Here is a 16349-nt window from a genome sequence, read left to right as displayed (position 1 = left end):
TCCTCAGCCTGGACTTCGTTTTGCTCTGAGGTATGTAGTTAAAGGGAGGAAAAAAAATAGCGTTATCAACAATCTCAGGGCGCGGAGATGCCTCCCGCAGCATGTTGTCTCTTGTTCCAGGGAGGCCCTCTGGGATACCGTACAACAGCTCTAATTCACCCTGCCCGCCTTCCCCGGCAGCAGCACACGTCTTTGGAAGAGAAGCTGGAGTCACAGCGTGCATGTGGGTGAAAGGAAAGGCCCAGGTCCTTGATTTGGTAGCCCAGAGGGCAGAGCTCTGGGCAGCCACTGGCTCAGTGCTTTGCAGGGAGTGCAGCCTCCTCTCCTGACAGCCCTTTACTTTGGTTTGGTTTGCTGTTTTTTTGTCTTTTTTTTTTTTTTTTTTACAGTCCTTTGTGTTTATGTTTGTCACTATTTGGTGAAAATGTTCCCGTTGTGGCAAAAGGTGATTTTGGCCGCATGTTTCTCCCAGACATAATAAGTGCTCCAAAGCCGTGCTGATGGGAGAAGGCATAGCCGGAGCGGCGGGTGCTGGTCCGACGCAGGCGTCTCTTGGGTGAGGGTGGAGGTGGCCGCTTTTTGGCTTCTTTGATCTTGAGCAGAACCTGAAATCAGAAAATAAGATGGAAAAAGTGGGAAGTGCATCATTATTCACAGGCACAGTAAAAGAGGAGCAAAGAAAGGGAAACAGAAGCAGGGATCCAAAGCCAAAAATGATTGACAAAACAGGGGGATGGCAGGAGGGACTGCGGAGCAGGAACTGAAACTGGCAGCACAGGATGGCAGCCTGGTAAAAGGAAAAGGCAATCTTATTCTAAAAGGCGTTAATGGGAGTGTCATCTGTAAGTCATGGGAGGGGATGATTTCAGTGTATTGTTCCTCACAGCTCTGTGATGCCTGGGTTGGGGTATTACTGCAGCTCTTTCAGGCCCTTCAGCCAAATAACCCAAACTGTGGAAATCATCTCAACAATAGTCAAAAGTCCAGAAAACAAATGAGAAAACATGTAAAAATTGGCTTACTTAATATAGAAAACAGACTACTAAAGGGAATCGCCAGTATTTAAAAGCTGAGAGATGAGAATGGTGATCAGTAGATTCTCATATTCCTTAGCAGAAGGGAATGAAATAATGCACTTTATTTGCAGGTAGCAGGCTCTCTGCTCCCACGTGGCCACCGAGATCATCTGCGGACAAGGATCTTTTCAGAAAGGGGCTGTCAAAGGCAGGAGGCCAGTACTGAGTGCCAGTGGCTTGGCAGAATCCCCAGCCACTGCACCCCTGTCATTCCTGCTTGGGACAGTGGCAGCTGTAGGTACTTGGCCTCTCTAAGCATCAGGTTTGTATTTAAGTTCCTCTCACACTGCCAGCTGGGGATCTCTGTACAGCAGGAAACCCAAACACTCCTCTCCTGTGACAATTCACTTCGCAGAGGAGGTAGAAAAGTAAAGTGATTTTGCACTATAGAGAGATGGTCAACTCAAGCACTGAGGCTGGGATTCTGGGCCACGGCTGTGTCGGACTTCTATGCAACTGAAGGGTAAAGTCAGCCCATTTTTACAGACCTGAGCTGCCTCTAGCTGCGTCCTGAGGACCTTACTTCCTAGCAGTCTTCTCTAGCACCCACCTACCCCCTCTGCAAGGGCTGAGAATTCCACTTCGCTCCTTCTCCAGCTGTCCTGGAGCACCTGGGGAGCTTCACAGACGTCCCAAGGATGATGAGGGCAGCCACTGAGCAGCACTGAGGTGCATGCCCTTGGGGCTGTGCTCAGAGACACTCGTTTCTCGCAGCTCAGTGCAGGAAGAGGAAGGAAGCACCAGGTGGCAGCAGCATCTAGCAGATGCTCCTGTTTGAAAGCCAGCCCGGGGAGCTGTGTTTATGCTCATTTTCTGGAGGGGGCCCATTGGCTGTACTGAGCTGTGCATTCTCTGCCCACTCCATCGCTCCCAGCCTCTCCTTGCCCTAATGGCCTCATCTTCGTATTCCTGGGGATGGGAGGGCAGCCGGTTTCAGAGGGGGCGTATAACCATTGGCTACAAACGAAGTGAATTCTGAAGTAAAAAAATGCCCAGCAAACACGTACGCCTGGGTGGAGGGTGAAGGGCTGCGGTCTGCCAGGCTAAAAACTGTACGGCAGCAGGGCAGGAGGAACACGCCACTCCTTTGCCACTGAGCCACAGCACTTAAACCCTGCATCTAAAAATAGTGCAGTTTCCTTGCTCCAGTGCGATCTAATCCACATCTAAATAATCTCAGCCTTGGTCCCAGCTGCAGATGGTTTGAACTGTGCCAAAAACCAAATTCAATCCTCCTTTTCAAGGGACTGAGGGACAGACGGATGGCAGCACTTGCACCTACAGGGACATACACTCTGAGCAATGCCAGGCCCATGCAATATGGCTCCACGGTAAGCTTAGGTGATAGTAAGCAGGATTTCTGGTTTAATAACGTATATCTCCTTACTTTATCGCTGGGAGTTGGCTTTAACTGAGCCTTCAGGAATCGAAAGCCAACTACAGGGAGCACACAGAGGGTGATGCTGAGGAAGATTGCTAGCCACACGATTGGTTGGCTGAGGGTGTTTCGAGCTGTACCTGAAAAACAAAAGCATGATTAAAACCATAACAGCAGCACCTCTCACCATCATTCACCTGAACCTTTCACTCTCTGTGATTTCCAAAGCAAACAGACCAAAATATAAAGCAGACACCATCTCCAACAGTGAAATCAGCTTGCTGTAGAGAGGACAGCAATACCAATATCACTGTCTGAGACGAGCAAATTAAAATGCAACGTCCAGACACAACTGCAGCAACAACTCAGGGAGACAAGGATGTCAGAGTAAATGCCTCTTCTCTTTACAAAGAGTCAAATCACTGCAAAGGATTGATATAAATGTTCAGGAGACCTTCTTCAACAGCAGTCCAGCCCTCTCACCTTTTGCCAGGACTCTAGTACAAAAGGAGGAGTACTATTTTCTTACTTTCCAGCACCATTTCCTGAAGCATATGGAGTACTGACTCTGACTGCCCAGCAGACGATAGGATCACAGCCCTTTACGAGAGGAACATGTGTTGCTCTGGGTGTCTGCATGGACAGTGTAGCCTGATGGGTGTATTGGCAGAGCAACTGCCATGTGCTGGCGTGACACTGCCGCCTTCTCTGAAACCAAAGTGCTCACTTCTGGCTCCCTCAAAACTGAAGGAATGTAAGATAGAACAAACAGTCTGCAAAACCCTCATTACAGGGCTTAATGATGCTGTTGTTGGCAGTAAAGTTGCTGAATGTTTTCTTTTCAGTTGGCCAAATTCTGCTGTAATACAACTCCACTGAAATTAAAGTAAACAAGTTGTCTGAGTCCAGACTAGAAACAATTCCCTTAAAAATGGTTTCAGACTGAGGCCTTATTGAGCGACCCTCAGCATTATGGCTAATTTGACCTACATAGTACCAAGAGAGCAGCAGATAGAGATATCCCTGGCAAGTGAGTTACCACCTGTCTTTGGAAACAGAATAGACACTCTGTCTTCTCTCACTCAGCATTTCTGATGCTAAAAGCCATCTTAGAGTGGATGTGACCATCTGCTTGGAAAATACGTTGCAACAACTGACCTGCATCTCAGATATTTCTAAAATGGCCAAGCACCTTGGTATTGCAGTAAAGACAGGCAGAACAAGTCTTGGCATAACAATTAATCCAGAAATAAAGGCATTGATTAATGCACCAATCTGAGACTTGAAACAAGAAGTGTTGGGATTTCAGAAGTAGAGTCTCATAACAATGCTGTATCAATATTGGCTATGGATGCACAGAGCTATTAACATCTGAATTACTCTGCTAAGCTTTCATCATCCTCCTGGTCAAAGTCTCAGGAGACGGACTCATTTTTATGTTATCCTTCACTTTTTGCATGTGTTCAGAAATCTGTTACGTAGAGTAACTCCAAAGACCTGGTCGTCACTGGGATTTTTTTTGTTTGGAATTTGCCATTTAACCTGGCTGAAGTCTCACCATAATCACATGGCATTTTTCTCATGTCTAACTGGATGTTGTACTTGTATGCTTTCCTACAGCATGTTAACTTATTTACAAAAGAACACGCATCCTTCTGCAAAAAAAATGCTCCTAGATATCTGTAAGAATTGGACACCTGGAAACAGAATATAAAAGAGCGGCAGAAAGCACTCCAGCCAGCTCAGTAGGTTTATTTAAAGGACCATTCCTGTGGCTGCATATGAATGTGCATTCTTACGCAAGGAAGTCAACGTGGCACACGTTCACCTGGATGGATGGGATTCAAAATAAGCATTCCCAGCAGCCCTCAGAAATACACTGGCATTTCTGGTAGAAAAGGCAATCAATATGTTCTGCTATTTTTTCTAGAGAGGCAATAACATGTACTAGAAATACTCGACAGATTTAAGCCCCGCAGTATGCCCATTTTGAGCGCAATGCAGATTTGTCCCAGGGCTTACCAACGAAGGGAAAGGAGGCTGTGAAGATCAGGTACATGCCATCACTATACATGGTGAAGGTGATAGCAAAGTAAACAGAAAGGCTGCCCCAGATGAAGAACTGGTTCACAACTGTCCAGTAAGAGGTGTCCAAGCCAATCTGAAAGAATGGAACAATACAGCTATTGTCAGTGCCTTAATTATTTAGCAGACCTGTGCTGAACACAGCTTGTTGTCTGCTTTGTACACCTGCCCCCGAGACTGTCAGTCATTCAAGTCTCGAGAAATACCAAGCCACACATCACAGGATGCTGGGAGACTATTCAAGGCAAGCATTACTACGTTTGTCCTGTTGTTGCCCTCTTCTCAAGCATTCACCAGTGGCCAGTACTGGAGACAGGATACTAAGTTCAAATGAGCCACGCTTATGTCCCCACCCCCAAGCTGTTATCTAGCATGGAAAGTTAGGAGAAGGAGCCTACAAGACCTCAGACAGCAGAAACCATTACCTAGGGAGGTGTGATTGACTGTTTTCTTTCAAGAAATTTCTCTCATCCTGCTAGTACCATCTGAATTTTGTACCACCCGAGCCTTAGCTGTTTCTTCCAGCAAATGCAGGCCTAGCATCTGCATCATGCATGAGGCCAGGCTACAGAGACAGCCCCATAATGGAGACCCTATAAATGACTGCCTGATAGCAGGCAGACAGTCCTGTGCTTCACACCCTTTCCGTAAAACTGGAATGAGTCCTTCTCTATTCCCAACCTTAACTGTTTTGTCTGCTATGACTGCAGACTTCCCAAGGCAAAGACTCTGCTTTCCTGTCACTCTGATCTTTCATAACATATAAATCTGTTGTTCTCTTGAACTGAGTAATCTGGTGTCAAGAGACTTTTTTTTGCAAGAATGCAAGATGCAGCAGCAAATACAATGCTATCAAGATCCCAAGTGGCCCCCAGATGCTGCCTTCATAAAACAACAACTAATTCCTAAAAATATCACCTGGGATGCCTTACCTGTACAGACACCACAATCAGTAAGCAGGTCTGGGCCATCAGTGCAAAGGACTGGTAGTCAGCAATGGCCTTCCCATCACTTCTCATTGTATTGTACATGGCCCCATAGGGGATGAAGAAGAGAATGAGGGAACTGTAGATCCCTTGCAACATGCACTTGACAAACACCACTTTGTTAAAATAGAGGTTTTGCTGGCCAGGCACATATAGCTGAGGAAACAGCATGCTCCAACGATCATCCACATCCTGAAAGCAGAGGGGAGATGGTCAGATCTGCTGGCACCTAAGCAACTGACCACACAAGAGCACTTAGGTTGCCATGTCCCTGTGACATGCATTTCCATGAGAAAAGGCTTAGCACACCATTCACTCAGTTGTGCTGACTAGCATGCCATATCCCAAGATCACCTAGACTTGTTTTCCATGTTGAATTGCACCTTTCTTGTGCTGAGAAAACTGACAAATGCTGCAAAAAAAGTGAACGTACACTTCATCTTAAACAGACTGCATGGTCTGGTCTCCAGAGAGTTGCCTGGAAGCTAAGGACTGGAAAATACCTCCCCTGGGTCCACACACAGGCAAGGCTGTCTGACTTGGATCCCTTAAGTGTCCAGAGCTGAACACTGTGAACCACTGCAGAGTAGCAAGTTCCTACTTATTTAACTTGTAAAAGGCATATAGGAACAGCTTTATTGCTCCTATGTCTTGCTGAACAGTAATAATGAGGTAGAAAAGTGTACGTGAAATTACTGCAGAAAGACTTCCACTAGAAAGGCCTGGAAGACCTGGCTTCAGAGATCTAGTTCATTCATTGTTTCGTGTGGTCGTTAAAAAGTCGCTTGTCAGGCTTCAGGAATGCAGCTAGTAAGAAGTGACTACTTCAGGGGGGTGTTGCAATGGCAGCTTTTACTGTAGTCAGCAGCCTAACCCAAAAGTCTCATCACACACTGAAACCCACAGGCCAAATGAGGATAATACACCATCTCCTCCCTGGAGCATCCTTTTTTTGTGCCCTCCGGTCTCACCGGCAGGCAACTATTTCAGGGGCTACCACAACAGCTAGCCAAAAAGTCAGCTGCTTTTGCTTCATGGAACCAGCTCAAAGCACTTGGAGATAAAACCCCTATAAAAAAATCCAACTGGTGATAGAAACAGTACCTGATCGAAGAGGCTCATTCCTAGCACCGGGAGGGAGGTATATACCAAATTGTAAAGCGTAATGAACCACTCATCATAGACAGTCTAAAAAAACCCAAAAAAACAAAAAACAGAGCATGAAGTTAGCAAAAGGCTGCCTTTTCCAGCTCTTCAGAAGCATACACAATTAAACGCTGGAACATCTTGGTCTGAGATGCTATGGAGACCACAAGTATAAGGTGACTCAAGCATCAGCAGCCCTAAACGGCTCGTTACCATACATAAGCTGTGGGAATACGCGGGGGAAGGATCACGGTTATGCTAGCCCTGCCTGCTCGGCACCCGCTGCCGGCCGCAGCCCGAGCAGGATCCCGATCCGCACACCCCCCCACACACACACCCCCGGCCCCGCACCGCGCACCGGCTGCCGGCAGGTGGGAGCCGCGCTCCGCGGCGGGCAGCGAGCGGACAGGGGCGGGCAGCCAGCGGGCAGCGAGCGGGCAGCGAGCGGGCAGGGGCGGGCGGCGACCGCCCTGCCTGCACCCCTGCACCCTCAGCCCCGGGGCTAGCGCTTGCACGCTTGCACGCTAGCGCTTGCGGCTATCGGCGCTTCCCGGGGGCTGGGATGCGTTGGAGATAGGTTTGTCTTAAACTAACAACAGATTTTTTGGCTGCAGGAGATCTGCTCCTCTTGCAAGGTGCTGAAGCACGCCTGGGGTTAAACCGTTTGCTTCACGTGTGCTCGCAGGGCAAGCGCAGGTCTTGCGCAGGTCTGCGCCAAACTGGTCTGTGTGATCTGTATCCTTGTTTGGTGGCTGCAGTCACTTTGAACGCTTTCGAAAATCCCACGAGGGGCCTATGTACTTCATAATGCACCTAAGTATCTTCAGGCATCTGTCCTCAACCAGCAGCACAATGAAGGCAGCAGTATCTGCTTTATACTCATACAGCTGAAGAAGACAGGCCAGTGTGCCGTTCAGTGAAGTGGGGGGAATGGCTTAGTTTATCTCCTTTTAAAATGTTTCCAGATACTGTGCTTGAAAATGCTAGACGTGACCATGAAAAAACAGAAGCTGGACCTACCTGTGCTGAGAAGCCAGAGAAGAAGCCATACCAGAAATGCACTAACGTGAAAGCAAAATTCTTATAGAAGAAGTATTTGAGGAACTTGCACATGCGGATGTAGGACCACCGGCCGTGGACCAAGAGCAGGCGCTGCAGGTAACGGAACTGTGCAAAGGAGAAGTCACTGGACAAGACCGCCTGCATCCCCTCCTGGCCACTGATACCAACCCCGATGTGGGCAGCTGCAACATGAAGGTTATTGATCATGTCATTACATTGAGAGTTTTGATTACCCCATTTTTTAAATGAGTTCCCTGTGCTGGGACACTGTGTTAATTCCCTCCCAGCCTTCATAAAAAGTCATATGTAAAGTTATTAAAAAAAAAATATTTTGGGGCACTATTTTCAGCAGCATTATGATTTTGGCTGGGGTGATACATTTCCAGTAACTGGCCTTTTATTATTTGAATGAAATTACACCCTCAGTGACAATTCATGTTTTCTTTCTGAACGTTTTCCAACAGCATAAATGCTGTTGTTCATAACAGCTGCTGTTATGAAAAAATAATTTATATTGACATGTGACTTACATTTATATGCATGCATGTCCTTCCAGCAGCCTTAAAACATCACTCCAGACAAGCAAAATCTTCAAACACCTTATAGATTTCTCAGACACAGTGCTACAAGGCAGACTGTAGCCTTTTTACATTTCCTGGGCTTTATTAGTTCAATCAAATAATTAGATAGAAGAGTCACGTCTATTTTAATAGTAACTTGGGTTTATTAAACACGGACATAAGTTTAATGTGACAGCTAATTATACAGCTTTAACTAATGAGAACAATCTTGATGGCTGGAGGTTGGTTAGATTCAGAGGTTTCCATGGAACAGTGAATTGATAAAATCCCAAAGTCCCAACCCTCTCGTGGCGGGCGTGGGTTAGTTTCTAATTATCATGTACACTTTAACTTTTCTTATCTTTTCTTTACTGACTGCCTGACTTATCTCCCTTGAAGCTCTCTACTTAGCCTTTTCTGTCTTAATTAAAAGGCTCCAGTTAATCAATTCTTGCAAATTAACACAAGGAAGATTAGCAATAGGCCCTTCTGAATAATCTTAATTTAATTATACCTAGTTAGGGGATTTTTTTCATAAATTCACTGAGGTAATGCAGCATCAAATGATGCTCAAGGATGAAGGGGCCTAGAAGCCCGTGATTTATAACTCTAGGGAGATAATTGACAAATGGCCTTACCACATGGAAATGTTAAAAAAAAATCATGTAACATTATACAGACTATTTACAGGCATGAAGATTTTCATTCTGCATTGCAGACAGGCCCTCTCTGAAACAAACTTGTTTGTTCTTTGTGTTGCCCTTGTGATGGGGGCCATGCAGACACACAGGTGGACATATCACAGCCCCGGTGCGCTTCTGTCTATTCTAAGGTAGAAACAGAGAAACAGGCAGTAAGTGCAACCTTAGCTTCCTGTGATCCTGGTGATGAGAGCACAGCAAAGGGCCCTCCTGTGTGTCCCGGAAGGCAGGAGACACGAGCAGCCTATAGTGACAGTGCTCTGTAGAAACCTGCCAAAACCTGGGACACAGCCACTTGGTGCCACAAAGAGGGTGGTACAGAAGGCACTCAGGTATGCGTTCCTGCTGCTGGGCCACCTCAGATAGCAAATACATCAGCGAGCCAGTTTGCTACAGCATGCTGGCTGTCGGCCATCACTCACTTTTGATCATGCTGACATCGTTGGCGCCATCTCCGATTGCCAGGGTCACAGCCTTCTTGTACTTCTTCACCAGCTCCACCACCTGGGCCTTCTGCAGCGGGGTCACCCGGCAGCAGATCACCACTTTGCACATGCAGGCGGTTCTCACCAGCTCCAGCTCCAGATTCCCTTCCAGCGCGTAAGCCTGAAAAGGAGGAGCAAAGGAGGTGTTCAGGTCAGACTAGCAGCAACTTGTGGCCTGACAAAGAGGATGCAGCGGGAAGGAAATGAGAACTGAGCTAGTTCTTCTGTTCAGCAGAAGGAAGGTATGAGATACCCCAAGTGAATCCATCCGTTCAGTTGCAGGGAGCATCCACACCGCACGACATCATGCCATGCAATGCACACCTACAAGCTTGCACCTTGGATGCACCACAGCTGGATATGCACAACAGCTGCTCTGGATGATGTAACCTGACAGTGCAGCCGAAGTGTCAAACAACAGGAGCACTAAATTAACGAAGCTGCCACTGAGCCTGAGACAACCTTGCGTATCTCCATGCGAGAGAGTCTCTGCTCATCCCTCTTGGTTTATTTTTTAAGCTCTGGGAGATCTGTGGTATAAATAGAAGCGATTTCAATTTGGGAGTACTTAATTAAAAAAAAACATGGAAAAAGCTGAACTCAGGTGGGCATGACAAAGCAAAACACAAAGCCAGGGAGAAGGCAACTTTGCTCTGAGTGCTGACCTTTTAAATCAGTCAGCCGTGTTATTTCTGTTCGGGAAGCACAGAGATAATTGGATGTCTGGTCACCCCTCCAGCTCTGTGTGAGGAGGAGGGAGCAGCGTTAGCTTTTCATATTTCTTTCAGATCATGCTCTGTTCTTTGGTGTCTCTTCTCAGTAGACATGCATGGGCACTCTCCTCCTCAGAGCCATTACAGCAGGCCCACTGCCCCTTCTGCATAAGGCAGACAATCCTTAGGCCAGATGATAGCCTTTCTTGAAACAGAGAGCTGTGAGTCACCAGTGCCCCCACCTCCCTGCCATCAGTGGCAGGCGGGCTTGCTCAAGACGAGAAACCTTTTCATGGTTAGCTTTAGTACTGGCCGGTCAGTGCAGTTAGAGAGGGCTTTTGCCACAACTTCCTTGCTGCACAGCACTAGCAAAATGTTATCACACAGTATATTAATGGTACTGCACACAAATCGACTAGTATGATGATGCCATTACAGATGCTGATGTACTTCTGTTCATCCACTTTGTTTAAGCAAGACCACATGTGTGCATAGCCCCAGTACTGCCATCCCACCCGTCTGCACGTAGGGATGTGGCACTGAACACATGCTGTGTTTTAGTGGGATGGTATCAGCACTATTACCATTGTTCAAGCTCTAGGTTCATAGAAATAAATAAATAACATATAGTTTTGTCCACACTGTCCTTGTGGTCCACACCCAGGAGAAAGCCATGGTCTTGGTGAGACTGGCTGTGTCCACTCTGCTGCGGGCTACGTGGACTGGCTGCTCCCACACAGCCCAGATTTGAATTTCTTTGTGTGGGACATATCTCCTTGCCAGGGTGTGGGTGAGCGTGTGGTTTTCCAGGAAGAAAAAGAAAGCTTTGTCACTGCTGCCAGTGGTGCTTTTACAGCACAGCACTTGGGGTCTGTGCTGCAGGCTGAAGGGATGGAGTAGGAAGAGGCAGGGGCTTGCAGCCAGCTGGGATGTCAGAGGATTCGCCCATGCAGATGCACCGAACATGATAGAGCTCTTGTCTGTTTTGCAGTGGGGATCTAAAGGGGATTAAGGCCCTGGAGTTAAAGAGGGAGCGAGTGTAAAAGAGGGCACTTGACAACGTAGACACTGCCTGAAAGTGTCCCCTCTAGTCCAGGGTCCGTATACATGGCACACAAGCCAAAAATGGAGAAAGAAGAGATTTTTTTAATAGTAATTTGCCAGGCTGGTATAAAGCTGGGAGTTAAATTTGCTGGACTGTCATCAAGAGAGGTAGCAACCACAGGGAACAGAAGCATCTTGTCACTGAAAGGCAGCGCCTCCCAGCTTTTTCCATGTCTACCTATCTGCTTCCCCTGCAATCTGGGAAAGTGGAATACAATAGACAAATAAACCTGATCTCGACTAAGGCTTCCTCCCAGACAGGTTGAAATGTATCTAAATTGTTTTTTTCTCTAACCTGTTCTAAAAAATTTCCAAGGATGGAAAATCTATTCCAGTGCTTCACTATTCTCACCAGGAAGACATTTCACCCAAAACTCTCTTATCTCAGTTTAATTCCGTTACTTTGTTTACCTGTTATTATTTGAAGAGTATTACCGAGACTGATCGGTATTCTCCAGCCTCAGAAATCCTAACTCTCTCAGTTTTCCCCTATGCTTTCCAGATCATGCATGATTACTCCTACAGTTTTCTTTGTACTCCTTCTAGTTGGTCTACATTTTCTCAAAGAAAATGGCCCGAATAAGTTGAATTATTTCAGCTAAGACTTTACCAATGCCAAATGAAGCAGGAGGCTTTCCTCACAAGTCTTACAGATGATGCTCTTACATACATATCTCTGATTTTGTATGTGTGTTGTTGATTATGTGAAAGTGGAGAACAAGGCATTTGTTCTTACTGAATTGCATTCTCCTTTTTTCCGCAGTATTTCTCCAATTTGTTAAAATTGCTTTCAAATCTAATCTTGAACTCCGTCGTGCCTGTAGTTTCTCCCATCCTGATGTTATCTGCTGTCTTTTTAAGCAATTAATGCAAACTCTGAATATCAAATAGATGTGGGATGGCCCCCTGCAGATGCCACTTAACTGTTGGTTTAGGTCAACCGTGAGCCCTTAAGAGCCGTACTTTCCAAGCAGTCTTGCATCTGTCACTTAACAATTTCAGCTAGACTGTATTACTTCACTTTGTCTGGAAGAACATCATGGGAGAGAGCATCAAACAATTTATTAGTTAAGTTATAAGATATATATCCTATCTGTTAAATATATCTGTTATCAGACATATTTAATAGAGTATGTTCTTGGCATACTTGAAACTCACGTCTGATGTTATCTTGTCTTCTTGCTGCATCCATAAACTGCCTGATTATTTTTCTAGTATCCTTCTGGAAATGAAAATTGATCCAGCTACTCTACCCCTCTTATTCGCCTAACATCAGGGCCAACTCTTCCCTGTTCCTGTCTTCTGAAACCTTGCCCATCACCTTTGATGTCTCAGATGATAACCACTGAATCTAATATTCAATTAGGAAAAAAAAATCCAGTCCTCTAGAGCTAAATATTTAAAGCATTTTCAGACTTCCAGTATGTCCCTATCACATTATGTTTTTCAGAGAACTCAGCCCTAACATGACTCTGAACCTTCCTTACCAGGCTGTGGCCAGTGATAACCAGACCGTACACCCCATTTGCTTGCTCATCAGGTACAATTTTTGGTTTTTTTGAAGATTTTTCAAACTGAATGTTGATTTCATCACTGTCCAGAAAGGAGTCTGGCTTCATCTTTTTCCTTGCATTCCTAAAAAAAATCCAGAATAATAATGAAAAGCTTGTAAAGATATATATATGTTTTATTAAATCAACTTTATGAAAATAAAAAATTGATGCTTCCCTTTGATAGTTTAGTTCAATTTTCCCTGTATCCCTACAACAACATGCATAGTTTAGCTGCTGCTGTTTGTGCAGATCATCCACATGCTTCTGAAACTCTAACAAGTGTGTGCTAAACTTGTGCTGATTTAAAGTCAAACAAATCATCTGAGTGTCATGAAGGACAGTATCCCAAAGGGCATCCAATTTTCTGTGCATATTGTCTGGCAACCACCTATTTCAAGAGAAAAGGACTGAAAAACTTGCCTATTTTCCTCCTATACCTAAGAACTTGTGTCTACTGAGGAGGCTAGGGAGGAAGGTAGATTTCCAGATAATGCTAGAAAAGGGCCACATCCAGACAAAGGACTGCAGCGTGGATGAATGGCAATAGCAGTAGAGCAACAGCATAGCTCAAGCCTGGAGCCAAAGGCTTTGTGGCTCCACATCAGTTGTCGAATGTCAGCTGATATTGCCTGCCTGACTCTGCTTTCTTATACATTTATATAGATTTGACGTCTTGGATCAAGAAGCTTCAGAGTTTATTCTCAGAGGAAATTTCTACATTGTGTTTAGCTGCTGGATCTTCCAGGGAGCCAGCTAGCCCTTATCTAAGGTCCCTGAATGAACTGCACCAGGTAAAGCCCACAGGAAAAGAAGACAGAATAATACAAAATAGAAATAGTGTCTGTGCACAGCAATGAAGTTGTATATTTCAGCCATTTACCTCAGCTCATTAAGTACGTCATCAGATGTGCTGCCTTCAATAATGAAAACATCTTCCATGTCATCATTCAGCAAGTTGCAGGAGTAACCAATATTCATTGCCGTCTCTGGGAAAGGTAAACCAGGAAGATGACCCATCGTAGCAGCCCCAAACTCACCCACTGTCTCTCTGGCCTTTTTACACACATGGCAAAAGCTCTCTTTCTCACTCAAAAGAGCTCTGAGCCTTTCAGAGTCAACAGTTTAAGAGAGCCAGGAGAGTCACCTTGATGGACGCAGCAGCAAATCTCCCCTAAGTGGGCTTCACAAGGCCACAGAAAAAAATATTTCTATCAAAATGAAAAAGCTTAAAACACCCTTTGGCCAACATACTTGGAGCAACAAAAAACATTTCATGTTGATTCCAAAAAATTTTTTCAGGATTTTTAACTTTCCCTCCCCCTACTCCCAGAAAAGCCCCAAACCATAGTTCTGAAGAAGAATATCAAGACATTTTGTTCAGAAAATTCTAAAAAAAAACCATTTTGGTATTTCATAAGCAAAACTATTACATTTGGAACATGACAAAATGAAATGTTTAATTTTTATAAAAAATTCTCTGCTCATTTCTTGGATGCTATTATTTGCAAACACTTTTGGCCTCCCTGAAACACCGTGGTTTCAGTGAAGTTACTATTTCTGCAAAAGAATTCATTGGAGTCTATTTACCGTTCTTTCCAACTTAATGCTTTCTCCAAAAGCCTATGTTTCCTCCATTTCTATTCTGGATCATTAATGCCAGGGCCAAACTGAAACAGACCCCCATCCACTTTAGCATTAAAGTTCCTGGAAAGCAGGACAAGATTTTTTCCACCTTCTTCACCAGGATGGTTGACTGTACTGAAGTGACACCTTTTCACAGCATATGACAGGGACTATGGGATGCTGATTGTCACCTCTCCAAAGGCAAAGGATGCTGCCTTCACACTGCTTCCAGCCTCAGGACATGAATTAAGAACAGGCACTAGCTACAGTTATCTGGTCTAATTCCAGGTAACTGGAGTTTTGCCTAGCTGGCAATGAAGCAAAGCCCTGTAAGTTTGTCTTCTGTGCAGTTTTCAAAGGAGAAAGAAAGAGAACATGGGTCTTAGCAGAACCATCCCACTGGTGGGAGAGAAGAGAAACATCCAAAGCTGTAGCCCCTTTACCTTGCTTGTCTCCAGTGAGAACCCATATCTTAATGTTGGCTTTGGCAAGAGTCTCAATTGTCTGTGGGACTCCGTCTTGTAACTTGTCCTCAATCGCTGTGGCACCTAGCAGCTTAACAGAAAATGGCAGGGAACTGGTAAGTCTTCCCATTGCTAGCAAAGGAGAAAGCATTAGACATCCAGGTAATTACTAAAGCAAACACAAACAAAATCCAGGAATAAGGTTGTACTGATTTTCATTCTTCCTCAGCAAATTTACTGTACAGAGTAGAGCCCTGATCCTGCAAGTGTTCTAGTCTCTAATCCCCCAAGCTCAGATGGATCATGAACATGCATGAAATTATTTGCCAACATGTTTGCAGACCTACAGGTCTGTGTTCTTCCATGTGTCCCCTTCACGGCAGACAGAGCTTTAACTGAGGGACAAAGACAGCTGTGGATCCACATCCCCAAACCTCCATATGCATCCTCTAGTGTGGAGCTTGCTCCCAGCTTTATTGTACTGCAGCTGTCAAATGGCTGCTAAACATCTTCTCCAGCCCGTAACAGACCTGTCCCCACCCCTGCTCCACACTGTCACACAACTAACAAGACTGCTCAGGACACAAACCTTCATTATTTTAAAGTTATTGCTTTTTCTGCATTTTGGAGATACTTCGTGGCGTTAACCTATCATCAAAGGGACATGAAGGTTTCACTGCTAGCTCAGGTTTAGACAGCATCTGCTACCACCTACCTCCTGCTGTTGGGAGACTAAATTCAGAGGTTGGCTTTAAGCCCAAGATCCCTTTTGGCTCCCTGGGATGTTCATCATTCATCAGCTTTGAGTGTTACCAATGTAGACAACAGCTCTGATGGAACTTCTTTATAGGGTCCTCAAAACTGCACAATCCACATTTTACAGTCGTAGTCCCTGGGCCAGCTAGAGAGACCTTAAATGCTTGTGGCATACAAAGCCACCTCCTGGGAGCACCCGCTCATCCTTGGCAGCCTGAGTCTGAGCTGGAAGCCCTAACATGGTCACTGATGTCAGGTGTGTCCAGGAAGAGAGAACAAGGGCTTGCATTCCCCATAGCCATTGTCTTTCTGGAGCTGCAGAAAGGCACAATAGTATTGTTGACAGGCCTTTGCCTGTCTGCCCATGGCCTGGTGTAAGAGCAGCTGGAGGGACAGTCGTGACGCCTTCCTGACTCTGGATCTTCCTTAGTGTTTAGGTCAATCAATGAAAAATAGTATTTTCACTACTATTCTGTGAATCTAACCATGTTCCATCCCCTTGTGTCCTTATATCCTTACTCCCCCTAAGGGCCCCTAGCAGGAGCCTGCCACAGACAGGGACTTCTGCTCTTGCCCGTCAACTGGACTATGATACCTGGCAGTCCTCTACATCTCCACAAGACCCATCTACTTCCTTGCTGACTCTGGCTTTCACAC

General features: G+C 45.4%; 1 protein-coding gene across 1 annotated transcript in view; it reads right to left on the bottom strand.

Annotated features, from left to right (window-relative positions):
* Positions 1–383: 383 nt before the first annotated feature.
* Positions 384–16349, bottom strand: part of ATP8B2 (ATPase phospholipid transporting 8B2) — a 71457-nt gene continuing 55491 nt past the window's right edge. The window contains exons 19-28 of the mRNA XM_050913400.1: positions 14916–15027; positions 13730–13835; positions 12784–12931; positions 9417–9600; positions 7692–7915; positions 6630–6713; positions 5472–5717; positions 4477–4615; positions 2464–2594; positions 384–605 (exon numbers count right to left, since the gene is read on the bottom strand). Of these exons, the coding sequence (XP_050769357.1) occupies positions 384–605; positions 2464–2594; positions 4477–4615; positions 5472–5717; positions 6630–6713; positions 7692–7915; positions 9417–9600; positions 12784–12931; positions 13730–13835; positions 14916–15027 (1596 nt within the window). The remainder of the gene's footprint in view (positions 606–2463; positions 2595–4476; positions 4616–5471; positions 5718–6629; positions 6714–7691; positions 7916–9416; positions 9601–12783; positions 12932–13729; positions 13836–14915; positions 15028–16349) is intronic.

Source organism: Gymnogyps californianus, chromosome Z (assembly GCF_018139145.2).
Source record: "Gymnogyps californianus isolate 813 chromosome Z, ASM1813914v2, whole genome shotgun sequence".
Classification (NCBI taxonomy): Eukaryota; Metazoa; Chordata; class Aves; order Accipitriformes; family Cathartidae; genus Gymnogyps; species Gymnogyps californianus.
Note: the sequence above shows the minus strand (reverse complement) of the source record. Positions and strands in the feature narration are given on the sequence as shown.